The sequence below is a fragment of the Rhopilema esculentum genome, chromosome 6 (assembly GCF_057945365.1).
Source record: "Rhopilema esculentum isolate cy_ngs chromosome 6, ASM5794536v1, whole genome shotgun sequence".
Taxonomy (NCBI): domain Eukaryota; kingdom Metazoa; phylum Cnidaria; class Scyphozoa; order Rhizostomeae; family Rhizostomatidae; genus Rhopilema; species Rhopilema esculentum.
In genome coordinates, this window is record NC_142820.1 from 7,347,127 (window position 1) to 7,375,053 (window position 27,927).

The window sequence follows — 27,927 nt, forward strand, 5'->3', positions numbered from 1 at the left end:
AAAGTAATCCAAAATCATTTTAACGACCTGTGGAGATAAAATAGGTTCCTTCAGGTTCTTGAGTTTTCAGGACGGGATTTAAATTGTAAGAAGGTTTTTGTTAATTTTGATTTTAGGGCAAAGGCATTCCATTACTTCCCCTCTCCTAAAAGAATAGCATTTTTCTCCACACGTTTCTCATGGATACGGAACACAAAAATCGGTTTGGTATTCCAGAATTGAAAAATTCTGGTTTCTGGCAACCTGTCGATGGCAAGGAATAGCGGAAACATAGCAGTATTAAGAATCATTCGTCCGAAACTCTTCAGATCATGAACGTCAGATAATGACCGAAATTAAGCTGAAAATTTCTATCCTGGTGTGGATCAAAATTAATGTGAGAGGAAGAAAAACACCTTCAGTTGATAGGGATCCCACCTAATTCCTGGGGATATTTTTAGAGAACTAATGACAAGTGCAAGAAAGGTGTTGAATTCAGTTTGAATAACTAAATGTACCGACAGCTAGATGGTGTTACAATGGGTAGACCTTTAGGTGCGGCACTAGCCAACATCTGCATCGGCTTTCACGAAAACAGATTATTTGACCAAATCCAAAAACCAGTGGTCTATTTTCGGTATATCGAGGAAACTAGTGTCATAGTTAGCTCAAAGCATGAATGTGACTGTTTCCACTGAAATTAATTTGTTACACCAAATGATATGTTTTATCAATCGGTGCATCCAAAGAACAGTGTACACACAAAGCTCTTTACAAGAAAACAGGTGTTAACCTTAAATAACGATTATGATCAAGCTAACACAAATTGCAGAAATGTATCCTTTATCCAACTGTCATAACACCAAAAAGGAAGAATTTTTAAAAGAACATATTGTGAATAGCTAATTAGAATGTCAAAATAGTAATTGTTGATAGTGTAAGTTTTACTGTCTCAGTTCACGGTAACCGTTTTACGAAAACATCAGTTTCATCTCAGAGAATGTCACTTTACCATATTCGTTTTTAATCGTTTTCCAGGACATATAATCTGCGAGTTCCCCACCACTATCAGAGGAGGGATGAAGGCCATTTAGATTTGACACATGACAAGCACTATACCACCAAGCCCCTTTAAATCTTGATGCACAATTGATGGAATAAGTATCTTGATCCTTGTCCTTCGTTGTGAATTTCATGCCGTTTTGGAAACTCAAAGAATCACCAGCATCTCCAGAGTAGCCTCCCACCTTCAGACGATACCCATCTGCTGCTCCAGAAATCTCAAACAAGCTGTACTTAGCATATTTCATGTCCTCGAATTCTATGTGTTTTAAGTCAACACGAAGAATCGTCTCCTTTCCTGGAGCCGCTAGCTTGTGCAGTTTTTCAAGCCCCAACCAGAAGTTTCCGTCCATATCCCCAAAGCCTTGCTTGTAGGCATCCCAGTCTCGAAAGAAATCCACACTGTTATCAACACGACGCTGGAACACAATCCAACCTCCTCCGTCGGTTGCCATGTCGCATCTGACTGGGAAAATTCCAATTTCTGGTCGATAGATGTCATATCTCGTACTTTTTCTGAAGCCAAGGTCGTAAAGATCCTTGCAACTTCTTGCTTCTGTTAAACGAACAGGAAATTATTATGTTTGTTCGATTGAAACCTTTTCTGGTCTATCGGAAGTGAGGAGAGTTTTAAAAGATCTTTCTTCAGTAATTACAATTACAGTTGAAGACCTTGCTTTGAAACATACCATGATATGCCAAGCAATAGCAGCATTCGAATTGTGATTAAAGGGTAAAGTACTTAGAATAAATCACATAACAACAATCAGTTGGTGTTTTCACGCAACAAATCAGCTTTGTTTTATAAAGTCTGCCTTGTGACGCACTTTTGTGGTCGTCTTATGGCAGGGAGAGGTCGTCCTAATCTCTACAGTGTGTACCATGCCTTTGCACTTTCAGATACTGCAGACCAGACTAGCATGACTGGCCATAATTGAAATAAAAGATAAGCTGTAATTAAACCCCACCCACTTCAAACAAATCCGAGTTTTATACTCAAATAAGCGATACTCGAATCCTGGCGTAGCATAACCTCAACGAAACGATCGGTATACACGTATCACTTAACCAAATAATCTAACTTCTTTATCAATAACCCAATATAAGAAAAATCAAATGTTCCACCGAAAATGGCTAAGAAATTGGCCACAATGGATTGGAAACACATTATTATAATTTCAAAACAAGAAATACCTGTTGTTACGTTTTGGCATTGGAATCCTGGACAGCTGCAGGAATCTGTACACCTGTGTCCGATAGGGCAAGGATTCCTGCCTCGACATAATTCACCCACCTTGTGAAAAAAAGCTCTATCAAATACTGGCCTATACAAGTCAGCCTCGATAAATGCGTGCAACACCAGCTATATTACTGGTAAAAAATTGAGAAGATAAATTTCATCGCTGCGTAAAAAAGCATCAAGAACACTGGTCAGCTTTAATTCATGCTTGCGAAACCATTTGCTTCATTGGTGAGACTTGGCAAAGCGAAAAAGGCGGCATCAAGAAATTAGACACTGCAAACACAACGAGAAAGCTCATGGTGTAACTATAAAGGACAAAAACATCAATGAAGAGCACTTCACATTATTAGTCTTACAAGCACCCTAGATGAATGAGCAAAGCATAATTCACTCTTGCTTGACAAGCTGCTAAAAGTGGTGTACATGTTTCTATGGTAGCTTGAATACGAGAGTAAACTGTAGTAACTTACGTTTCTGTTTCTATAATCTGTTGTTTTGTAGGTCCATTCAGATGAAGGAGATAACTTTACGTTGTCATCCGAGTTTTCTGTCGATTTCTCATTGATCTGGCAATTAGCAGACCCAGATGCTGGTGTCTTCCAGTTAATTGAGCTGCAGCTCTGATGATACAAGCAATGCTGTTCGCATAATTCGACAGTCGATACTTCCAATGATGCTAACACATGTCCAGTAAGCATAAACCCTAGTTTTTCAACGCTGAAGTTTCCATGCGTCTTGCAAGGCAGCCTCAGAATGTACCCCAGGCTCACATGCAACCAAAGCAGCAGCAGAAATCTGTTCAAGTACGTGTAAATTATTCAATTACAAAACCACAAAGATAGGCACGGTGTCAATATAGAGAGGAAGGAGAACATGTTTTGAAGAAGGCAAGGAGCGAAGAGGGCTAGCTTGTTCAAAGTTTTTTCCTTTTCTGTGAAGGCACTCTGTATTCGTTTAGACAGTGGTGTTGTTTTAAAGACGTGAAATCTGAAACGAATACTTCGATGGTTGTAGAGGTCTGGGAATGGACGGTCTGTAGACCTGCGGAGGTCTGTAGCATCTTGAGCCACGCGCTAGAATTAATGGCTTTAGACGTCAGTGCCATTACGCTACCTCACTGTATCATTGCTTACCTCACAGTTGGCACTTTGTACACGCCTCACATTATCACTGTTTAATAGTCGTTATTTAAAAGATCCCATCATTCCCTAAATGCTTATATACAGACAACTTACATGAGACGCAGAATGGAAGCCATACTTATCCAGTCTTGATCTTGAAAAGGGGTGCTTCTTCCTCAGTCAATTTATGGCGTCAATTCTTCAGTTTTCAGACTCTCTTCTGAATCTATTTTCACAAGGAGCGAGCAACTTAAAACTAGCCTGTAAACATGATTTTCTGAATATATAGCTGTAATTGCTGGTGCCAAACACAAGCAGTTAAACTAAGATTCGGTCAATTCAATGGATTCCCCTTTGCTAAGCAGTTGGAGTTGACCAGAGCATTTCCAAATAATAACAAATCCATCGACTACCCAGCCGGCCTAGTTTATCATATTCATGTTTCAATCCGGGAGCTAATAGTGGTTGTTGAAATCATGGCAAGATCCTGATTCAACCCTGTCACCCGAGGTACACCTTACATGAAAATCCTATTGTTTTATCTGAAAATCCCCAGAAATCCTTTTGTTTTAGAGAAAATCTCATACAAGAGTGCATTGCCCCTCGTTGTCACACACTGTTACAAACATAAATTTTGCAAAATGTTAAGGACTGACGAGCCTCGCAAATCAAAACATTTGCGATCACAAGTTCTTAAGAAACAAAGAACTTAAACGGGCGCCAAACTATCGCATGCCATTTGTATCAAAAGGTATTTTAAAAACTGATAATTGTTTTGAAAAAGTTGGAACTGGTTTTAAATGCTGGAAGTGGCTTTATAATGCTGGAAGTGAATTTTAATATTTTAGAAGTCTTTGATTTAAACCATTTCGACCATTTTCAAACTATTTCCAGCATTTTAAAACCATTTCCGAGATTTTAAAACCATTTCCAACATTTTAAACCATTTCCACTTTTTGAATTACCTACCGAAGTGCTGAAAATTATGCTAGTTTAAAAAATGCAGGGTAAGTTTTAACAAGCCTCAAAACATAAAATACGTAACATGACATAACATAACATTTTGTCTAGAAACTTCTAAAGCCGCATTTACACGAGTAATTTTTCCTTTGCAATTTTCCTTGACAAGTTTCTTTGCCCGTTTAGATTATAGACAAGTTTTGTTTGACAATCTCTACACATTTCGTGTAGAAAGATAAAAAATATCTTTGACAATACCTATTTGCGTTATGGCAAGCGGAGTTTATAAAATTGGCTCCTTTAACAAAGAAGAAACTTTTATTCGTGTGTGGGACAGCTGCAGCACTACTAATGTACTATAAATCTAAGAAAAGAAGACAGCACAAGTTGTGGGTTTAGCCTTGGGCGAGCCATCGTCGCAGGCAGATCAAAGGATTAGCAGGCAACTTGATGGGAGAAATGAGACTCACAGACCCAGGCAGTTTTCAGAATTTTTTCCAGGAAGTCCAACGGTTAAAATTTTGCGTTTGGGGTCTTCGAAAATTTCATTGGAAATCTTAGCAGGCAATAATATTTCATTGGTGTACATATTTTTTTAACCATCTGCCTTTGTATTCCGAAGGCTTTCGCGGCTTTGCAGAGCTTCCACGAGCATTGACGTTCCTTGATTGGTCCAGATCAACCTCGTGGCGGCCATGACAGACAAGAACAAGCAACTACTTGCGCGGAAAGAAGGGTCTGGAATTGAGTCAAACTCATCAAGTTTACTTGTCAAGTCACCAACACGGGCAAATTTTGCCTATGACAATTTTCTACATGTCAAGGGCACTTGCTAAGAACTGGCACGCCAGCCTTTGAATAAGTACATTAATCAAGTAAAAAATTATCATTTGTCCTTAATCTACCCCACTCTACACGAGCAAAATAAACTTCTCAAAGAAAATTTGTCAAGGAGAATTTGCTCGTGTAAATGCGGCTTAAGAAAGTTTGAGTATGTACTGAAACCATAGGACCGTTAAGAAAGTTTGATTTCTGAGCTCATTGCGAATTTTTCTACTAAAAGGAACGTGTGTGGAATTGCATGCATAAAATGTAGATATCGCATGTTTAAAATTTAGCATTACTGTCGTCTCCCAATGACAGAAGTTGATCAGATTCCTTTGAACTCTTGTCTCTTACTTTGATTGTTTCTTAACGATGTTAAGTCAAGTTACAATGTAGCTGGTATCATAATTCAATATAGCATGTTAAATATGACCAATATCCAGATTGTTAGAGGGGTGGTGGGAGTTTTTCGAATGTTCGAATCCGTGAAACAAAGTTTGATAAATGGAGTTGGTATTTCTGTCACTTTACCTGTTCATTGAAAAGACAGGGATGCAATATAAAAATTACGGAGAGTTATCAAGAAATATTTCAGTACAATCATACTATTACACAATTTTAGGACGTTTTGCATAAATAACCATAGAACATTAAAATTGCTATTTCTTCTTAGGCTGTGAACTTTATATCGATTTCCCGTTGTTACCACCAAACGTAAAGATTGATAAATTTGCCAAGTGATAAGCATCTTTCTGATAAAGTTTGATATCATAATATCATTTTCAGGGTTTTTAAATCTGTTTGATCTGAAAGAACATCATGAAATACCTGCTGAAGCACAAGTTGACTAGGATCTGACCACATCAAATCACTGTAATTCCGTCTACAATCCTGGAAACAATTGTTTAGACAAAATGCAACTTTTGCAATTTCCTACTTTACCCCTCTCCTTTTCTCCCGAATCAATGTTGATTTCTAGTTCTATCATTTGTGCTTCAAAATCATGCATTCAACATTGAATCGGGGGAAGAGAAATAATTATTCTTGAAAGAAAAGAGAAGGATAAAATGTTCTTGAAAAGTGTCAATTATTGTCGTCAGGGATTGTAGGTTCTGAGATCTACAAACCAGACAAAGACAACAGCCACCCTACAACAATATTTAAAATTTTTACTGGTCAGATCCCAGTCCGGCCAGATTCATGGATTTAAAAATGGATTTTACTGATCCTGCACACTCCAAGATATTTCATGATATCTGGCTACTTTGTCGAAATCGTAGAATTTTAAAAACAGATATTATGACGTCAACACTTAGCAACTCTTTACTTTTACCCTGGTAAAAATGATCAAGGTTCCTTTCGTTTTTAGATCAAGGTTCCTTTCGTTTTAAAGGTCCACAACACTGCAGTTTGTTAAATACTTGATTAGATACACCAGTAACCACACAAAATCCAAAAGAAGATAAAAAATATATGTGATGATTATTGTAGCATGTTTTATATTAGAGAATCCTAAACATTTGAGGAAACTTGTTCTTAAAGTAAAACATGACAGGCTATGGACAGCTTATCAGCAACTATCCAAAGCAATGAAATTTTCGTCATTATGTATCTGCAAATTACAGTCAAATAATCAAAAATAATTTTACAGCTAAAAATAAAATGATTGAAAAATAAGCTATGAAATAATTAATACTTCTAAACCCACACAATACCCAATAATTCTAAGAAATAAATAAAAAGTTTGGAATAATGCTATGCTTTTGTCAACAAAAACGGCCTATACAAATCTTTGAATAGTTATGAACGATACAATTCGCTTTTCCGTTGTTAACCACATAACGGCACACGGTAAATGTATCACCTAAAGGTATCACAAGAAAGAAACAACATCCCTATTTTACGGTCAATGAAAGCAGACGGATGATATGCAAATAATCATCTATCTACTACAGTAAAATCCCGATAAATCGAAACCCCGCTAACTCGAAAATTCGCTAAGTCGAACGAGTATTGCATTTCCCTTGCCAAATACTTTCATATGCCCCCCCCCCCCCCGATAACGCGAGTATTCGCTATCTTGAACCATTTCATTGGTCCCTTGGAGGTTCGAGTAATCGTGAGTTTACTGTATAAGATTTGGAAAGTTCATAGCCTTGAGACCTGCACATAAAGCCAATTCGAGCCTAATTCTAGAAAAAACCTACAGAAAAAAGGTATTTTAGGCCACCTACATAAGCATCTCGCGTAACATGATTTTTAGGAAGGGCTTTCAAAACGCTAAATAATTTAAAGAAAGCAATGAAAATTTTCTTCCGCAATATAAAAATACCAGACGTGCACAGCATGTAACTATGAGTTCTGCAAATTACAACGAGTTACAATGCAAAAGACATAGAAAGATGTATCAAAATCCCGATGAAATGACAAACCACAAATTCAAACTCTTTTCTCATTCTTTCCACATTCAACGTCATTCTTAGATGGTTGAACTCTGTTTTCCATTCAACTAATGACACGCATACCAAACGAAAACTAGAAATCTTTGGTTGGATGTTGTGAAATGGTAAGACATTTGTTCACTTGAATGGAGATGCATTTTACCAATGCTTGCATATGATATCGACCAGTGTTAGCAATTGTGGAGGAACGTTCATTGATTTGTGCTTGGAATCAATCACATGATCTGCAACAATCAAACCAAGTTGTGTTCTAAAGATATCGCAGCCAATTCTTTTAACCATTCTTCGAGCAAAATGGCACAATATATAGCATTTTTTATTGCAGTTGGGTTTTTTCTTCGCAAATAAGCTGCTTCATTTCGCAAAGTCTGTTCTGAGATGCGCTTTTGTGGACTTCTTATGGCAGGGTGAAGCCGGCCTATTCTTGCGCCTGAGACAGTTTTGGCCAGAGAAGCTTCAGTGTACAGAGTATCTTTGCGCTGCGCAAATTGCGGCCCAGACCCACTCTGGTTTACCGTATTAACCGTATTTAAAATTTGTGCTTGATCAGGAAGACTGGCTTGATCGTCGGAACTCCCGCCGTCCCGCGATTCCATTGAGAGACTGGAAACTATTGAATCCTTTCTCCCTGGTTCAGCACTGAATCCAAAATACCTTTTCTCTCGCTTGATCAAGTTCTGTTGCGCTCGAAGCAGCAGTATTTTAAAGTCGTCAAGTTGAGACACAAAGATGTCAGTGGTTTGAGCAACGTTAGTAATAATCTGCAAAATGGGTAACATGTCTCTTAAAAAAATACACAAATACTCTAGCAAAAGTTGCGAATCATTCTTCGCCCAAACCTAAGCGAAGGTTCTGAATGACGTATTCTCGACTCTACATAAAGTGGATGGCATGAAATTTGATTTTTGAATCATATAATCTAAAAGAACATTGTAAGATAGTCCTGCATGGAAAAAACAGATGAATTTATCCACCATTAACTGAGACAGTGCCGTAACTACTATTGCTCTTTGAGATGGGGAGGGGGGGAACCAATTGCTCCTTGTGAGCAGTTAACCCATTAGACATTTTTCGTTTGTTATTCTTCTCAACAAACATGCGGACTTTGTCTTAAATATTCTAGGTCGTTCCCTGGGCCCAAAGTTTGGAAGAGAAACTGTGTATCGTTTTGGATTCTTTTCGCTTACAAAATGAAGACTTACGAATCCAAATTTCCAAGAACCAATGAGCTAACACATGGTTATGGAATCGAAAATAAACAAGACAGCTTGGAAATTTCATGCCAGGTTAATTACACATGTGCCTTAGCCGAGAAAAATCCTGAGCTGCTGCAAAACTAGAGTAGTATGCTTGAACTGCCAACTTGGTATCTGGTTTCTAATAAAATTAGACCCTTCGCTTAATTCAATGCATAATTTATGAAATAGAGTTACCTGAAACAAAGATTTGACCCCAGGCTGCATAACCAAGTTTGAATTGAGGAGCAATGATCGCAAAAGTGGTTGTGGATAACATGCAATTCTTGATATCAGTGAAGTCAGTTGTAGATTCACATAGAAAGAATTGTCCATCATATTTTCTAATTCTTCATATAGGGCACTCATAAAAGGGCCTAGGCATTCTTTGGAATCGATAATTTCTACAGTTTGCTTTGAATCTCGAAAACCATTCAAAACTGTAGATTTTGACCCTCCGGCTGCTTTAGCTGGTTGAAGCGATTTCGATTTTGTAAGGGAGCGCTTTTCGTTGTCAGGATTCGAAATACTAGAATTTCGACGTAACGCAAAAGAAAAAACATCCGAGTTACTTCTATCGGTTTTCGATTCACTCATCAATGTGGATGAGCCACTTTTACGAGGCAGTTCGGTCATAACATCCATCCCGTCGTACACTGCCGACCAACAGCGACAGGCCTGTTTACACTCCCTCACCCTGACCCTTGCATCGCACAGGCATTCAATAAAAGAACTCTGTAAAAACAACCGCGACGACTTCGATCCATGTGTACCATGGCCACAAACCTGTCCTTCATCTTCCAGCTCGTCAGTTTCCAATCCCTCTTTGCTTTCACCAAATTGCGACTCGACACAACAAGAAGGTGTCAAATATAGGAACATTGTAGCACTTTTACAATAAAAATCTAACTCTTTTATTGTCCGTTTCTGATTCGGCAGAACATGCTTGCAGGGAATCAAATATCTGAAACGAATAGTAAAAGCTCAATTATTGCAGCAAGTCTCGCGTTACGCTCTTTTTTTTGTAAGAACCATAATATTGCAAGTGTTATAATTTTTGCCGAGCCTCGATATTCTTGACTTTTTGATAATTTTAGGCTCAAATGTTCTTAAAAGTCTTCTTATTTTAAGAGTGGTATATATGTTGTAAATTGCATAGCAATTTGCCACTTGGAATATTGACATGGCAAGTTCCACCCGTAATGTACCTATACAAATTTACCTTCTTTTTCCCTCAATAAAAGAAACTTGTCTAAATCTACGTGATTAGAGGTGAGATATTTACATAAATGATACTAAAACTTTAGCAGCAGCATACTGCTTGAAGTTTATGTCATTACATTATACAATAAGTCATACCAGGGGGTAAGAAAGATTACTGTATGGTATCTATCTCTCCAGCTATAAATAGCTTGCAGTATAACAACTGACCCTGTCAAAATTCAGAATTAACAAGAATATATGATTTCCATGAGTATCAGGAGAAAAAAAAACCTTTAAAAATACGCAAAAGTGGCTAGTTTGAAATTGCATACATACCGAATAATGAGATGATAAATAACATCTTCACAGTTTAAATCCATTAGGGTCTTGAATAACTGAAGTGTTACCATGTTTAGCTGTGTAAAGAAAAACTATATATTATAATAACTAGCAAATACTGTAAAACATTGAAGTTTTAAAGGTCAACTTCACAGTACATGCAATGCATCACTATTTTCTAATTTAAGAATAACACATATACTTTTCATTCAGATTAATCTCATAATTATCCTGCTCAGCATTAAATGTCTCGGCTTGAATAGTGTGTTATAAATGATTCTATTAGTATTGATTTAACTCTGGCATATGGTTGCACCACTGGCTCTAAACTCTATGACACTTACTAATGAAACCTGAGATCTTGTCCTTCTGTGGTTATATAAGATAAAATCATAAATAAATTATATTGCAAAGTTACAATTGCATGCATGTTTTACAGTCAAAAGATCTGTAGCCATGGTGAGAACCTACCCAAAACCATATTTACATTGGTTGCTTAGCAAGTCGAAAAATATGTTTCACAAATCATGGCTCAATCCTACCTCAAATAGCCACCCTACTTCAGGCTGTAGCAAAGGGCAAGTGTTCTATATGACTAGCACTTACGTGTGGATCTATGACATTAGCACCCTCAACTGTACATGTTTTTAACAATGCATTCCCAGTAACTCACAGTATCTTATGAGATTCCAAATGATTCTGAAAGCCTTACTTTGATAAAATTTGCAAAATTATTCAGTCACAGAATAAAGTACACTATTCTTCATCCGCCTAAAGTAAAAAATGTTGATGCAAAATAGCAGGTTGTTTCTGAATATTCCTTCGCTAGACTGGATATGCCTTGTTGGCTAAAAATATTCAACATTGTGGATTCAGAAAGAATAGCATACTCACCTGAGTATTTTTTGACTGGATGCGTTCAATCATTGTATCAATAATTTGAGTACCATCATATTCATCAGTCAGAAGGAACCGTAGTAATGTCCTCATGAAACTTTTTTCACTTATTTCTCTGATAAACAATTCCAAGTAGGCTGTAGCTGCTGTTATTGCCTCAGTAAAATGCTAAAGAAAAAAATATACATATTGCTGATTGACTATAAAAACTTATGTATACCTCAAAACCTAAGGCAACAAGCTTTGAGGTATACCACATAGAAGCTGACAAAAAATATTATTATCCAAAACCCAAAATGACGTTTAGAAATAACAATGATTTAGTTAGGTATTTGAGACAATCAAATTGTATTCTTCTATGATGCTATTGATGTGGCTTTGAGTCTCAGAAGCGCCTTCCTTCTTAATAAGAAAACAATAATATAATCTATTGGTTACCTGGTGTAAAGCTGCAGCCAAAACTGAATTTAGGAAACCTGAATGAATAAAACCCAGAAGTCTTTCTCCAAATGTTTTGTGACCAAACTGTAGAAAAAATAAAATCATAATTTAAAGAAATTTGAAAAAATCTGATTCTGTTGAATGTATGTTTGAAAATCTTTTATTGCCAAATCAATCATTGAGATGGGCATGATAATTATTTAAGGGTATACATAAATCATTATAAAAGAGTTTTATGAGTAAAGCAGCATAAAAAAATCAAAAGGCATATATCACATCTAGTTTCATCATTTCACACAGGACATAAAGAAATCTGCCATCATATTATTTAAATTATACTGTAATATAATAGAATGTTTTCATTTACATGAATTGCTTCACAGCAAAATTTCACAGCTTTGGTAAATCTTTGAATTTCTTGGTTGCCAGCAACCATATCTCTACTAATGCAATACCAGTCATCATTAGTTATGTCAAGAACAGTGGGCAAAGCTGCATAGTGCCCACTTAGTCCAGCAGCCAAGATCTAAAAGAATTGAAAAGTGATGTTCTATTACCAATTTTCAATCAATCAAAATATAAAAAATATAACGAAATTCCTTCAAACAAAAAAAATTAAACTATAATGTAATGTTCATGCTTAATGTGATCATAATGCAACTAAAATGTTAATGGAATTATTATAATAAAACATCAGTCCCAACCTTTAACTACATCTATGAAGATAATTTTTCACCATCAATAATGTATTAGCAAAGTCAGGGCAATCATGAATAAATTTTCACCCAAGAGCCTGATGGGTGCCTGATACTAAATTTATTAACAATATAGGCATTTCATGTATTTGTAGACATGACCTTTGAATTTAATTATCAGTATGTCTCAGAACTTTTGAAGAATAATTATCAGAAGAATATTTAGTTGGTCTCCGAACTTTTAGAGAAAAACAGTCCTTTTAAACTCTGCCTAACTATTTCACCAGTGTTTTCAAATCATACTTTTCATGTATTTGGTTACAATATACTGTTTTTATATAAGAACCAGAAAATATAGGCAGAGGCTTGATGTTCTTTTTTTAGATAATTTGTGGCTTGAGGGTTGTAAACATTTTGCCTCATTTAAAATTAGAATTTTCTACATATAGACTTTATATAAATTGTTTCAAAGGTCACTAAATAAGGGCTTTGCAAAACATTTGTACATCTCAGTTGACTAGCTAGCTAAAAAATAGGTTCTGTTTGCTACATGAACAGCAAATTTCAAAAAAACATTTTTTTCTTCTTCTCATTTTTCATCTGGTCATGTTCCTATGTTGTTCTTATAAAGCGTGTACTTATAAATAAAAACAAGTATAGATATAGAAATGGCAAATATGATATAGAAATAGCTTACATTGCAACAGTCTGATTCATATGTGATGTAATTTCTGAAGCTCTCATTGGAGGCAGAGACTTGCAAACATATTACCAGGCTATCTCTTGCATAGTTCCCCATCTGATTGTTATCATAGATGTAAGAGATTAGGATGTTTAAAAATCCATATCTGGGTATCTTGTAGCCATGTTTGGAGAGCTGGCTAGTGTCAAATTTATTTAGAAATTGATCATCAACAAGTCTCAGACACACATTGTTAATGAGTTGAATGTACTTGTACTCCATCTCAAAAGGCATCTTCTTTCTGTCGTTTGGTCTGAGTGCAAGCAAAAGCAGCATTAATGGTTCAACAACCTCTCTTATCCTTATTAATGTGTCACTTCCAACAGACAATATATTGTCAAAAATTGATAACAGTTCCAGTGTCATAGCCTTCATAAGTTCTTTATCAGAAGCTATCCAGTTGAAAACCTGGCTGATAATGTCATGTTCTGAAAAGACCTTAATACTTTCATCATGGGTGTCCTTCCATGTGCTTTCTAAAAGGATTGTTACTAGTTCTGTAAGCTTGACAGACACAATCTTGGCTTTGTGCTCTGCACCTTCTTTAATTATATCTCTTCCATACAAAATATCTTCTATGTTTCCAATAAGCTGTGAAACACCATTGCGTGTGTTTTCTTTCGAATATTTGAGATCCTCCTCCATATCTAAATTTGTCAGCACGTAATTTCAATGAGCTGATGTTTCAGGTTTGCAAATCTATGAGAACTCCATGAAAAAAATGCCAAGTGACGAAATTTAATAGCATGTGAACAAGGGTATATTAAAAGCGATTAATTGAAAAATGAAGATTCTCAATAAATGAAAATCGAAAGAATAGTGGAATCAAGCTTCCCTTAGAACCCGTCCTCTTTGATGCAAATATTCATTATTTGACAAACTGCCAGCATGAAATGCTACTCAGCGTCCGCAGTTGGCCGCCAAACGTGATTGTTGGTCGACGTACACACACAAGGGATCTACAACAACAGGCCTAACTCGCAAAAAGAAAACATCTTCTGCATGCTGTTTAATCATGCCAAATACAGATTTGCATTTCAGATGATGGCATACATGCAAAAGTATTCGCTTTTATCCGTGAAATCCAGCACAGGAGCTTCGTGAAATCATGCTAAAATGACGATTTCACTATTTGTGATCAATCGTATCCATATTTGATCAGCAGCAAAGTGATTCAAACAAACGAATGATTTGAGGTACTTCATGCTGCGTGAGCACGAACAGAGAAAGTAGGCGGTAACAAATAAAGCCACATACTTGTTTTCCTCGAAAGAGCACCCGGGGCGCTCATTTAAAAGTCCGCCTTTGAGGGGAGGGGCTCTTTGGAGGGGGGCGCTTTTTCGAGGGGGCGCTCATTTACAAATCTGCCTTATTGGGGGCGGTCATATCATTTCGTAAACATACAGACCAATTCTTTCCCTATAGTTGTGAGTAGACACATAAACGCAACATGAAGAAATAATCAAAAAAACCATATGAAAATAAAAAGGCTACAATGCAAAATAAAGGCAAGTTTTACAAAACAATATGGAGGTGAGGATATGATTATAGCATATCATAATGATGAGCCAAATTATGAAATCAAGAATTACGTCAAAAGGACAGACAGATGTAAAATAGAATCACTAAGGTAGTCGTGGGAAAGGCCGGGCGCTGGGCAATCACGGACAAATCTACTTTGGAATATATACCTATTACTACCCTATGCAGAGAGAAAGGGAAACATCTATCCAATAAACAAGCCATATACGACAAAACAGATCGAAAACATAATTGGGAAATTGGGAAGATAAAGGAGCTCCGACACAAGTTGGCAAGTAGAGGGCCAAGGGCAATTTAAAAACCCATAACAAAAAATTTTTTAAAAAAGCTTTATTGTTTTGCAAACAATTTTTTGGTGGTCATGTCCTCACCCTTATTCTTTTTTCATTGTCAAACCTTTTCCATTGTTAAACATTGGTTCACTCAGACAGATTTAACAAGTGGGACCTCCAGGGGCGATTTCATAATCAAGGGTGTGGTTTCTTACAATCACGCCCATCTGTTATAGGTTCAAAAAACATATCCAATGCTAAGCCAAAGCATTTTACAACAGTTTCTCCTAGAGCTATGCAGCTTTAGAATAACACAATCTACCAATGTAGCATTATTGCCTCTAAGAAAAAGACACTATTCAAAAAGACAATATTCAAATAACGCATATCTAAACCTTTTAAGGGCAAGAAGAAGGTTTTGAAAGCAAGATCGATGCAAAATTGTTGAAGGGGACTAAGCTGCTCCCCCCTCCTTTAAGTCAAGAAAAATGTAACAAGGGGCCTTGCGCATCTGCCCTAAGTGTGTAAAGAAAGTAAAGAAATATGTAAAGAAAGCAAGTATGTAAAGAATTATAAAAAAATTACAGAAAAAACTTTTCATTGGAAAATTGAAAATATAGAAAAATGGTCTTTACTGGGGAGTATAATGGGAGTAGAATTCGTCCTATTCATCAAATGATGCGTTATAAGAAAATATTTGCAATCACTGGTTCGTAACAGCAAACAACTCAAAAATAGCAAAACCAATACTTCTTAGTTCTTACTCGAGCAAATAGTGGCATGCCTAATAGCTCGCATAAAATACTTGAAAAAATTGCATGTAAGAGATAGAAATTAAAACAACGTCAAAGAAATCCAAATCGCGAAAAGAAAAATATACAAGAAGATTAGGAAGTCGCAAGGTGAAGGAAATCAATTATGTCACATGATTGGTGACATCCAATTCAACGCATCGAAAGAAGGAGTAGGGAGAAGTCGAGACACGACTCGAGGATGGACATTTAACGTTCGTTATAAATTCGCTCATTGAATATGTTAGTTCAATATAAATTTCGCCATATCGTGGATTCCTTTCGCATGTAAATAAAATGAAACACTCGCTATATTTGTTCGCCTTTATCTTTTAATATATTTCTAAACAAGAACCAGAACCTTTCTGGAGTTTCGCCTCAATTCGAGAGACTAACGTTAACACAGCGCAGGATCATTTACTTGATCCTCCACACAAGGGATGAGATACCCTGGGCACCAGACTCTCTGTATCTAATAAGAGTCTGGTACCCAGGTTAGGGATGAGACATCAAAAAAAGGAATTCATAAAGGTTGATAAAAATGATAAAAGTAGGAGAAATGAGTATCTGAGTACATGCTAAATAACCATGTAACCAGATGACTTCTACATTGTTGTTTTAATTTTCACGCTTGGGATCGAGGATCGAGAAACTTGTCTCCAGACCTCTCCGTCAAGAATATGGAGAAATTTCACATTTTGTGTGGCAAAATAGAAAAAATTTCGTGGCGATATTCCAGATAAGTATGACGAAAATGGTCAAAATGCTGTTCATTTTTCACTTAAGATGATGAATGTTTGATGCAAGAGATAAAAGCACAGCATTTTCAGATACTGTGTCTCAAGTTATAACAACAACGTACTGTATCTCATCAAATAAACTTCCCCGCAGCTCTACATCGCCAATAAAGAGGACTTCTTAATTTGGAATTTTATTCTAACTAGGCACAAGTTCTTCTCATAAATTGGCATATTTTGAATTTTTAAATTTGGCAACCCTGTATGTGATAGTGGCAAGACCTGTGTCACTGTATGGTCTGGAAGCGAGTGCGCTGACAAGAAAGGACGAAAGTTTGCTCTTAAAAACGGAAATGAGAATAATATCTTTTACTTGTGCGATCGAAGAAGCAGCGATGACTTAAGGAAAGAACTAAATGTATGTAACATCTTAGAAAAGGTCAGGGAGAGCAGGTTGAGATGGTATGGCCATCTCGAGAGAGCCCAGAACGAACAGCCGGCGAAGGACATCACGCACTTGAGAGTGAAATTCAACAGGGGGCGTGGTAGGCTGAGAACACGGTGGCATGACAAGATCAAGAAGGACTTGCAGGATCTGAATCTGACGGTGAACCTTGCTGGGAATAGAAAAGAGTGACGGAGGTGGATTCGAGTGGCCGACCCTGATTAATCGGGACAAGGCCTACGGTTAAGAAGAAGAAGAAGAAGAAGAAGAAGAAGAAGAAGAAGAAGAAGAAGAAGAAGAAGAAATTTGGCAACCCTGGCTACTCTATTGTAAAGTAATGAATCTATATCCTTCACGCCCCATTAGATCAATGGCTTGCTTTTAAAGAGGCGTTTTTCTATCTTGGTTGGCCTAACAGAGGGCATGGGGGGGGGAGAGGGGGAAGGGGGCAAAGACGTAGGCATTCAATATTGGAGTAACTGTATGCTATTTAGCAGCAAAAATCAGAAATTTTGACAACAAGAAGAAAACATCGAGGCAACCCCCATAAAGTACTAGAACTTCCGTCAACGATATACTTTCTACGCATAGCTTGTTGTGAATAGATAATGTGATATTTCATAAAATCTGGTTTTTGAATTAATTCCTTAATGAAACTTTCTTCAACATTTACTGAGTCAATCAAAACTTCGTGCTGATACAGCTTCACGGAAATCACAGAGATACCATCGTAAGTCGGAAGAAACAGAATAAAATCAAATGATAAGCCACGCACATGATATTCTCGATCATCGAATGTGACAAATCATTTATGCAGCATATTTTTAATTTCGCACACCCAAAATACTTCCAAAAATTAAGCAACATCATGTCTACGATATATGAATATCATCTTATCAGAATTGCATTTTCATTTATTCATAACATAAGTATAATATTCAACCGATGTCATTTCATATCATCCAATATTACCTGAAATAATGTCCAGTGTAACTTTTTTCTGAATTCTTACGTGCTATAAACAGTAAATATTAAATTTCAAGATAAGAATAAACAAAATTTTCGAAGTGCTTACGTCTATCTTATCTACTGAATTGATATACGGAAAAGTTTGTCCACCAATACTTGGGTAACCTGTCCATATATTTATACGATAAACCTTTAGGGGGGTGGAAGCAAATTCTATAAATGCCTTTTTTAACCAGCTTTTCTAAGTCTTCAAGAACAAAGATTTTCTATAATTCGTAAAAGTCCATTGTTAAGATCATTGTGGCGAAAGAGGTTTCTTTTCCTAAATTGAAAACCTGTCTTGGAATCTTTGCCGAGAAAAGTCTACTCATCGGCAAGCACATTCTTTATCTAGATAAACACCAATATCAAAATTATTAATCCGGTACATGATGTGGGCGTAGGAATTCGACAGCTTAAATGCATGGCGATAGAGGGAGGCCAAACGCAAATCGCAAAAGATTTGGGAACAAAAAACGTGGAACGTGGAATAACAACAAACATATTGAATTGACGGGTTTGAATGGGACTAGGCCAATCTAAGTGCAGGATTTAACTGGTTGGTGGGCTATTGCCTGGAGAAACTTTTATTCGCCATCTTAAATAAACATGAAAAATATGAAATAATAAAATATAAAAGAATAGTTAAACATCAAATTAGCTGAAGAAATAACTGCTGACAAGCCCACAAAAAGCCTTGGCAGTAATGTCCCGAGCGATATCAAACAGTCCTTAAAATTATTGTGTATTGAAAATTATGTGACGTGCATAAAGATTTTTGAAGCGATAGAGGTGATTACAAAACTTACTTACGATTAATTATCGCCACTCGAGTACTTGCATTGAGTCTAATGCAACGTCATATTTAACACTCTTTCCCTGTGACTCTAGATACCACTGATTCTTCTTCCAAATGAACTGAATGTCGCCTACATTGATCTGAATTGGTCCTTTACTCCCTTTTGGCTGGTACCCATCCAAAAATTGAATCTTACCCAAAGCAAGATTTCCTCTTGTAACTTTGCCAAGAGAGATGTTTGCCCCCCTAGCAAGTTTAGCGCCATTCAACCCTACGCTTTTGATTGTGCCTGTGACGTTCCGTCGCAATTTCACTTCAAAATCACCAGAATCCTTATCAAAGGTCCAGTTTCTTATCACTGGGAGAGTTGGAAGCAATTTGTCCATTAGCTCTTTCCATTTGGAGCCATGCTCTGGAATGGATTCAACGTCTCCAAGGGCCTGTAAGCGCAGTCTTGTAGACAAGGCTTCGATTTCAGCTGGGTCACGCGACTCTGGGATATAAGAAGGGGGCTCTTCCTGATCTCTCGGGTCATCGTCTAGAACATCTGTGCTAACTGAATTGCCAGCGATCGAAATATCAAGCGTACTCGGGAGATTAAAGGAAAAGTCTAAATTGCTTTCCAAAACTTCAAGGCAGTGCATGAGTCCTGTCCAGTTCGAAACAACAACGGATGACAACCATATCGATCTTTGGGCAAAAAATGAGAAAGAATAGGCTTTGTAAAGAATACTTTGCTCCAAAACCAACAACAGATTGACTCCATTTCGCTCTAGCGACAACAGTGGGTTATCAAATGGAGATTCTTTGATTACTTCCTGCTCTCCGAAATAAACTCTATCTGCGAAGAAGTTGGGGGCATCAACGACGTCACCAGTCACCGAACCATAAGATGGGGGTGGGGGAAGGTCTGAAGGGATCAAAACATTTTCTGGCTTTTGATCAGGAGATAATGTTGCAACCTCTGTGGTCTGCATATCAACAAAGGTCCGGCCATCTGTTTCAGTCTCAGGGTCGAAGACTGTGGGTTCAACATCTTTTGGCACCAAAGCTTCCCAATCCGCTGCCTGGAAAAGCTGATCATCCCTTCTAGCTTCACGAACACCTCTAAGCAGATGCCTCCAGGCCTTCTGTTGCTCTTTCCAAGAACTCAAAAGCATGTTATCTTTCAAAAGCCGTTTCTCAAGAGCAGACAGTCTTTCTTTAAACTTCTGTCGCACTGATTCAAGTCGATCCTTTTTCCGCAACATAACAGACAAAACTGCAGCAATGAAAAGGGAAATAAAAGTGCCTACACCGAAGATTATAACGGGTAGTTTGTTGTTTTGCTTATCCATAGCAAAAGCAACTGTTACAGCCACAGCAGCACAAACGCTTGACGAATAGGCGGCAACTCTCCATGACAGGAAACTAAATGAATTAGTTGGCTTGTAATGGAACAATGTCTTGAACAGTACTGTAAATATAATCATCAGTGCATTTCCAGTGATAAGAATTCCCAAACCTGCAAATTTGTTTGTGGTAATAACAACAACAGCAGCAATCATAGCTGCTTTTACAAAATTTTGTATCACGTTGTATGTTGGAGAAAACTCCACGTCTTGTTTCGTTATTCCAGGATCACCGTATTGAATAGCAACTAAAAAGGATGTACTTGTGTACCACACGAGCCCAAACAGACCAAAAAGCGCAATCAGTCGATGCTGCCCCTCCCAGCATAACAAGCTATTGTCGTCTGCCAGATAGGCGCTGAAACAAGTGTGATTTGTGGGTAAGATCTTATAGTTGACATCAGATGGGCACTTTACGTAGGAACAGGAAATGCACGACAAGAAACACTCGACAAAAGTAATGAACAAAGTGTTTGCAAATAACGATACGGCCATTTTCCATCCTGGGTGTTTATCGCAGGTTCCCTTGGGAAGGTCTTCAAGAATTTGCTCAAAAATAACAGGGGCTGCACTAAGGAAGAACCAAATGAAAAACAGCACAAAAGCGATCCACAGTTTAACGTTGAATGGAAAGAATGAAAGAAGCAAGTAATTTGAGGCTTCGTGGAGCAGTGACCCTCCATACATTGGTATACCAACATATGAGAATACCAGCGCGTTCGACTGTAGAAATTCAAGCAGCTCCATAAAGATAACATGCAAGTTGTACCAATTCCAATGAAAATAGTCGTGAATTTGTGGAACAAGCTTTGTGTCGCGGTTCTTTTTGACATATGCTGTTACCATAACAGCCAGAACCAAAAGTAATGCAGCCACAAAACCACAAGAAACTCCTGCGGAGACCCAGCCAATGCCAATCTCAAGCAGCTTACTTCCAAGATAAAATGATATTAAAAATGGTAAACCAATCATTGTGATATATATAATCCCAGTTATCGTGTAGGCAATACACACATTTGAGGTTAAAGTTTTTGCAGTCGTTAAAAATATGTCTGCTGGCATTAAGATTCCAAACAGAATGGAAGTTACGATGAAACGCGGCGTCTTCCAACTTAAGAGCGTCTGTATCATTTTGATCAAGTCTTCCCAAATGTACAAAGGATATTTCTTTACAGTTCGTCTGACGGCCTTCCAACTCTTTTTGTCAACTATGTCAATCAGTATATCTGCTATCAAGAAGGGGGCACGGTAAATGAAGAAAACAACTACAATAATGCGACACAGTGTCAATAGATCTAGGCCATATTCCTTGATAGTTCTTATTATTATGTTTGATCGATTGTACCAGCGATTGTACAGCTTTTTTACCATAGCTGGGCCCCTATATATTGGAACACAACACAAAAGTGCAAGAAGCACTAAGAAAATATCACCACGTGGAAGACAGTCAATAAGAACCTTTTGCGTTTCCTTTCTCGTGCGCGAACTTAATCCAGTTGAATCAGTCCACAATGGCACTTTTGTGAGAATGAATTCCTTCAAATGGTGATATTGTTCGTCTACCTTTGCATCGTAGATATCGAGCTCCCGTTTGAGTGTTTCTAAGTTCTTTTTGTGCACTTGACGATCAGGGCGACATAGATAATTGTATTCACAAACGTAAAGCCTGAGCATTTTGTCAATTCGCTTATCTTCCCACCACAACACAGAATCGAGTAAATGAACATAGTCTGGGTCTAAATCTTGATCTTTCAATTTATTTCTTATTTTTTTTAGTTCATCAATGAACTCGTCAAGACAAAGCTTGACTGAATTTTTGAAGAGGTAAGACGCAGAGAACATTTTTAGGTGAATGGAAAGTAGCTCATTGGCTTGCTGGTAAGCAGGCTTTCGTTTAGCAACGATATCAGGGATCCACTGCATATGATGGCGAAGCAAACGATACTTCATATGGTCTTCATCTTCGAGGAGACAAATCCAAGATTGCAATGGCCGTAAAAACATTAAAAGTAGAAAAAGTAACACAAAAAATAAGTCGGTAAATAGAAGGAACGTCTGGTAATAGACAGTCAGTGCGAATTCGGTGTAAAAGTCACCACTTTGGAGAAATGTGGAAAGGAGCTTTGGGAGTCGGAGTATTGTGACTATCAAAAAACATAAAAGTGCCAAAGCTGGTATGTCGATAAGAAGACTTGCAAACTGGATGCATATCACTTTTCGTATTTTCCAGCCAATTCGAAGTTTCTTTTTAGCACTTTCTGTGCTTGCATCAAGATTGCTCTCATCCTGATCTACTTTTGATGCGGTCACTTCTTTCTGTGAATCTTCAAGATCCTTCAGGTTTCCTTCAGCTGTTGGTGGTGAATCATTAACAGAGCTTGATCTTAGGTCCTCATTTATTTCTACTTGTTCGCCAGCTCCATCTGTCCCTTCAACATCACCTTTCGTCGTTTCCTCGTCCTTTGATTTGTGTTTGGAAGACAAAGCTTTCTTTATTCCTTGCAACAGCGGTTTAAGTCTCCATAATGTCACAATTATTATCGCACACAATATAAAACAGGTGACATCGATGAAAAATATAAAAAACTGTAAAATCGCAGCTCGACGGACCTTCCACTGTCTGCCACTTTTCTTACGTAGAGCATATCTGATATTTTGTACAAAAGCAGGGAATCTCCAAATGGTGACAAACACGAAAAGTGAGCAAAGTATACATGGGATATCGATAAAAATGAGAATGAACTGGGCAACAGCTAGCTTCCTCAGCTTCCATTCATCATCTTTATCGAATATTGAAATCTTTGTCAGCTTTTGGATCATAAATGGAAGTCGCCATGTAACAGAGGCAACGAAAAAACACACGATACAGGGGATATCAATTAGGAATAATCCGAAATGGTAAAAAGCGTACCATTTTTCTGTGTCCCACTCAGTCTCAGTGTCGTCTCGATATGCTTTGTACCATCTATGAACAATAAAAGGCATTCTCCACGTGCACATACAAATAAGGCCAAGTACGATGCATGGTATGTCTAGGAACAAGTACAGAAGCTGTTTGAAACATGTCTTGCGTTTCTCCCACTGGTCCGAGGCTTCCTTGAAAGCTCTAATGAAAATAACACAGCGCCACGAAAAGAGGCACAACAATGCTGCAGGAATAAACAGTAAATCAACTAATAGAAGGAAAAACTGTTTCATAATAATCTTTCTTGTTTTAAAACCAGAAAAGTAAATCTCATGAGACTGTTTACTAATGTCCCATTCACAGTTGTTTTCTTTCAACTCCTTACAGAGAGGAAACATTCTGAAAACCGTCAATACAAGGATTGCAGCTGCAATCATGACGGGGATATCAACTATGAAAATCAGTAACTGCACTAGCCCAACGTATCGCCATTCTTCCAGATCATCCATATCAGCGAACTGGCGGATCATCATCGGAAAACGAATTATTGTAAGGCAGGCAGCAACATTGAAAATAAGACCAAGCAAATCAAGAAAGCGTAACAAGAGAAACTTCAAGAAAACATAAAATGACCAGCAGGTCTTCTGCACAATCCACGAAATACAGTCGATGATTTCCGACATGACTATGATCTTTGAACTAAAGCTGACCAACGCCGAATCTTCTTGGCTCACTAACTTTTACCACAGGAGGGATTTCTTGTTAACCATATAAGGATATTTCCATGCTGAATAACGTTGGGTCTTCAAGCAGTTCCTGTGAAGTGGAAATAGGCCACTAAGACTTGTTAAGATTTAGAGCCAATTTTTGAGAAAAGGTTGGGTTGAATAGATTACTGCTAAGGATCTATCAGAAAATCAAATCACTGAGATATTATTTACTAAATTTTGGTTACACTTTCAAGCCTCTCCATCAATTATCTTTGAAGTAACACGATTGTTAAAAGTTGTCTTCATTTACCAAGAGACAAGAAAAATCGACCATTTTCATGAAGATGTAATGTGAAAAGCAAGTTAAAAACAAGAGTTGAGGGAAATGTAAACTCTCAGAAAATATTTGTAGATTATACCTGATATCTCTTTACTTATGCCAACATTTGAGAGGGGAAGACAGAAGGCAGAAGGACGTTTTGACTTCCCCTCTCAGTGGCAAAAATGAATAATTGCATTAACCTACTGGATACTCAAAAATGCACCCAAGAAATGGAATAATACCATAATCAATCAAAACCGCTACAAAACAAGGATAGAAGAGAAAATATTATTATTCTTTACTTTTTAATTGTTTTACTTTTTCATTCTACTTTTGTAGTAAGATTATGGGTTACTTTGTATAAAGAGTTTTTTCCTTTAGAAAAAACAGGCCTGGCTTAGTGCCTTTTTAAACCTTTAGGCAAGTTTATTGGGCTTAAATTGCATATAGCTTCAGTGTTTGAACTCATCTTTAGTGTCTTCATGTTGAGTGGTTTGCATGTTCTAAGACAGGGTTGCCAAAATGCAGTATAATGTATCTTTCATATAACAAAGAGTTGCTATTATGGGTTGCTAAAATGCAGTAACTATTATTCTTCAAGCAAATAGTTTAACAAGGTTTATTGCCATTTTGATGGTTCTTTAGTTGATCAATATTAATCTCTCCCACAAAGCAGGAAAGGTCAGTGGTTGAAGGAGTTAAACCGTATGCTACTTTTCCTATGACAAATTGTTAAGGCTCTGTGCAAATTTTCACATTTATGCATAGTTAACCAGATTATACATGGATTCCTTAAGACCCTGCATGAATACCTGTTGATACATGAAAGCAATTCTTACTTTTGGTGTAACCACACCTAATGATTTCTATGCTTGGAATTACAGAGAGGTGGTGACACCCCCCTTTTAGCAAAAGTTTGGTGATGTCATGGACTCAAACCCCTGAAACTTGGATCTGTAGTTTGTGACCCCAACCACTGAGCTATCCTTGAACTAATCAAATGCTATTGCATATTAATTATATTCATCAGATAAAATCTTCACTCCACACTCCTGACCACATAGATTTCATATTTAAAAGAAGTCTATGTTGTATTGGTTAACATACAAAAAGTCCAACTAAACAGACATTCACCTACCCAAAACACTTTCCATTACTTCCATACAGTATCTTTGTATTCTTTATGACAGATCTATAAAACACAATAGATTTCAACTTCAATGACTTTTAAAGAAATCAAATATTTGATTCAAAGATCAGTCAAGAGGGTAATCAATAGCGGTGGTGGTGCTTATGGGAGGGGATGTTTATAACAAGCCCTCTATGTCAAAAGATAAGTTGGTCACAAAACACAAAACAGGATTATCAAACAAAACATTTGTAAAGAATTAGAATTATCATAAATTCTCAAATCAATATGGTAAAATTTTCCTATATTACCAAATGCAGTTATAAATTTACGAATTTTGGTCATAGGCAAACATTTTTTGGAAACAGCCCTTCTGTCTAACTTAATTAGACTCTAATAGTATCTAAGCATTTCATCTAATAGTTCAAATTTCACTTTTTAATGTTAGATATAAACTGCAGTTTACCGTGTAACAATAGAACAGGTCTCTTGGAGATATCATCACGGCTACTGAGGAACACCATAGATCTAATCCTCTTTTTTGCAGTGGAGACAACATCATAAGATATGGGGCATAACACAAATATAAAGGCCTAGTAGGGGTCTAATATACTTGGACAGATAAATAATTTAGGTAACAGCAATTAAGTAAAAAAATTCCTTTAACAATAGAGAGCATAATTAATCTCCACTGGGTAGATAAAAAACGCCTTAAACAACGTAAATGTTTCATGCTTGCCTCACATTGTGCGTGAAATTTTCCATATGATGGCCTAAGTCCTACAATCAAGAACGTTTAACTTCCTCGGTAGCCTAATCGACACAATCATATTTAAACTGGCTAATTCTTTCTATATTTTCACGATTTCTAACAGTACATACCTATCTGAGCAGTTCTCTTCCAACTGTAAAACGTCGAAAATATGAAATCTTTGAAATCAAAACACCCGCCTACATCCTCTTCCTTCTCGCTCTCAGTAACACAGGGAAACTGTGTAACTGTCGTCAGGGAAAAATTGTACTGCGGAGGAGGACGATGAAAATATCAGTCTCCGGCAAACAGCCTTTCGACAGTAATATCCCAGTAATATATGAAAACATTGAGATGTCCAGAAATTTGTACCAGAAACTGACAGTCCAGGAGAGTGTGACAGTTTCCGAAGCAACTTCTGCTTGCACACCAAAGTCATTTCATTTTTCTACTACACTGAAACTTAATTTCTATTCTATTATGCAATTCTGGTATAAGTGCATTTGCAAAAATCGGTTCCAATGACAGGTTTATATGTGGGTTAAGAGCAACAACTGATCCCTCCATATTGACTCTATTTGAAAAAATCACCTCGATACCAAACGGTTTGCTTTGCGCAAGGAAATAAATGAGAACGATCAAAGGCCATCCAAACAAACTTTTAAACCTGTTTATATTTGTGTCTAGATTCAATATTTCTCCTTAAATTAATACAGGTATTAATTTGATGACGAGATTAAAAATAAATACACAGCCATCTCTACTTTTTTCTGGTTTGTTTGTTCAATCCTCTTCAAGGCTTTCGAGATATTCTTTTTGATGGCATGAAATATCTTAACCTCTTTTTGCTTGGAATTTGAAATCTACCAATGACGTTTAAGGTTTCCACTTTTCAAATTCTTTCTGACATGATTGCAGTAAAATTGGGCCAATAGTCTTTTATGAGCCCCTCTTAAAATATGCCATCCAAGTTTTCGAATGTGTAAGTAACCACTTTTCGGGCATCATTGCGACTATGATGATGCAACAGTGTATCATTATATGCTTCTACCTAGCTTTTGAAGGTAGTTGTTAGGACACCGAGTAGCTACGCTTATAGACAGTTATCCTGGTCCTTTTGCACAATGTGACCTCCCCCTGACTGCTATGCTTGGAATAAGAGAGAGCTTGCGACTCCCCCACTCTAGGTGCAGGTTTGGCCATAACATGGCATGGTCTTGAAAGTAGGTGTATCATTCTCAGATTAGATTTTTATGCTACACTTTTAATTCGTTTTAAAGTTTACTATATACTTGAAACTTTATATATTCAATCTTGTATGTATTTATTTGATGTATTAGTTTTAACAGTTGGCTTGCATTAGCTCATTTCACTGTAAATAGCTAGGTAGCGCTAACTTTAAATAAATTGATCATTATTCTTATTATTATTCCGCTCATTATCATCTCTCTACGCAGATGGAGGATTCAGAGACCGGAGATTTACCAAAATTAACTGTTTGCTAATGTTTCAAACATCAATTCCACGTATCCAAATGAGGTAATATCAAGTATCTTAACTTTGGGATTTGAAAGATGCCTTTAAATGTTTGCTTCAGTTTACAACAGAGCATACCATTGGTACCGAATACCACTGTAATGGTAATAGGTAACAGAAATAGGGTGGTTGAAATAAAGTAAAATTGCAGTATCGCACCAAAACACTGACTTTGCTTTGTATTTTGAATTAAAATGTAAAAAAATTCATGTTAGTTGTTTGAGCAAATGTGAGCACTTTTGCAAACTTAAGTGTAAACATTGATAATTTGGCAAATAAAAAAAATTTCTTGTCAAACCATCCCTCGAATTTCATAAAAAATAAGACGGACAACCTAATGGCATACTGGATAAAAAACATTAAGTTGCATTAAGAGCGGGGTACG

The 27,927-nt window shown here is 37.0% G+C and overlaps 3 protein-coding genes across 4 annotated transcripts; all 3 read right to left on the bottom strand.

The window, feature by feature from the left end:
* Positions 1 to 926: 926 nt before the first annotated feature.
* On the bottom strand, positions 927 to 3,952 carry LOC135686337 (microfibril-associated glycoprotein 4-like). The gene is made up of 4 exons (XM_065202543.2): positions 3,520 to 3,952; positions 2,755 to 3,079; positions 2,236 to 2,335; positions 927 to 1,597 (listed from the first exon to the last, which is right to left on the bottom strand). The coding sequence occupies exons 1-4, from the start codon at positions 3,540 to 3,542 to the stop codon at positions 951 to 953; spliced, it is 1,095 nt and encodes a 364-aa protein (XP_065058615.2). The 5' UTR covers positions 3,543 to 3,952; the 3' UTR covers positions 927 to 950.
* A 2,710-nt stretch (positions 3,953 to 6,662) lies between these two features.
* LOC135686334 (FHIP family protein v1g243165) lies at positions 6,663 to 14,422 on the bottom strand. The gene is made up of 7 exons (XM_065202539.2): positions 13,160 to 14,422; positions 12,135 to 12,293; positions 11,765 to 11,851; positions 11,324 to 11,494; positions 10,427 to 10,506; positions 9,086 to 9,851; positions 6,663 to 8,413 (listed from the first exon to the last, which is right to left on the bottom strand). Exons 1-7 carry the CDS (start codon positions 13,847 to 13,849, stop codon positions 7,886 to 7,888), a joined length of 2,481 nt encoding a protein of 826 aa, XP_065058611.2. The 5' UTR covers positions 13,850 to 14,422; the 3' UTR covers positions 6,663 to 7,885.
* A 3,347-nt stretch (positions 14,423 to 17,769) lies between these two features.
* On the bottom strand, positions 17,770 to 27,846 carry LOC135686331 (uncharacterized). Of its 2 annotated transcripts, XM_065202536.2 has the most exons (3): positions 26,138 to 27,846; positions 25,265 to 25,318; positions 17,770 to 23,910 (listed from the first exon to the last, which is right to left on the bottom strand). In XM_065202536.2, exon 3 carries the CDS (start codon positions 23,775 to 23,777, stop codon positions 18,819 to 18,821), a length of 4,959 nt encoding a protein of 1,652 aa, XP_065058608.2. In that variant the 5' UTR covers positions 23,778 to 23,910; positions 25,265 to 25,318; positions 26,138 to 27,846; the 3' UTR covers positions 17,770 to 18,818. The 2 variants fall into 2 exon arrangements, with proteins under 2 accessions (XP_065058608.2, XP_088965000.1); XM_089108874.1 differs by lacking the exon at positions 25,265 to 25,318.
* Between the last annotated feature and the right edge of the window lie 81 nt (positions 27,847 to 27,927).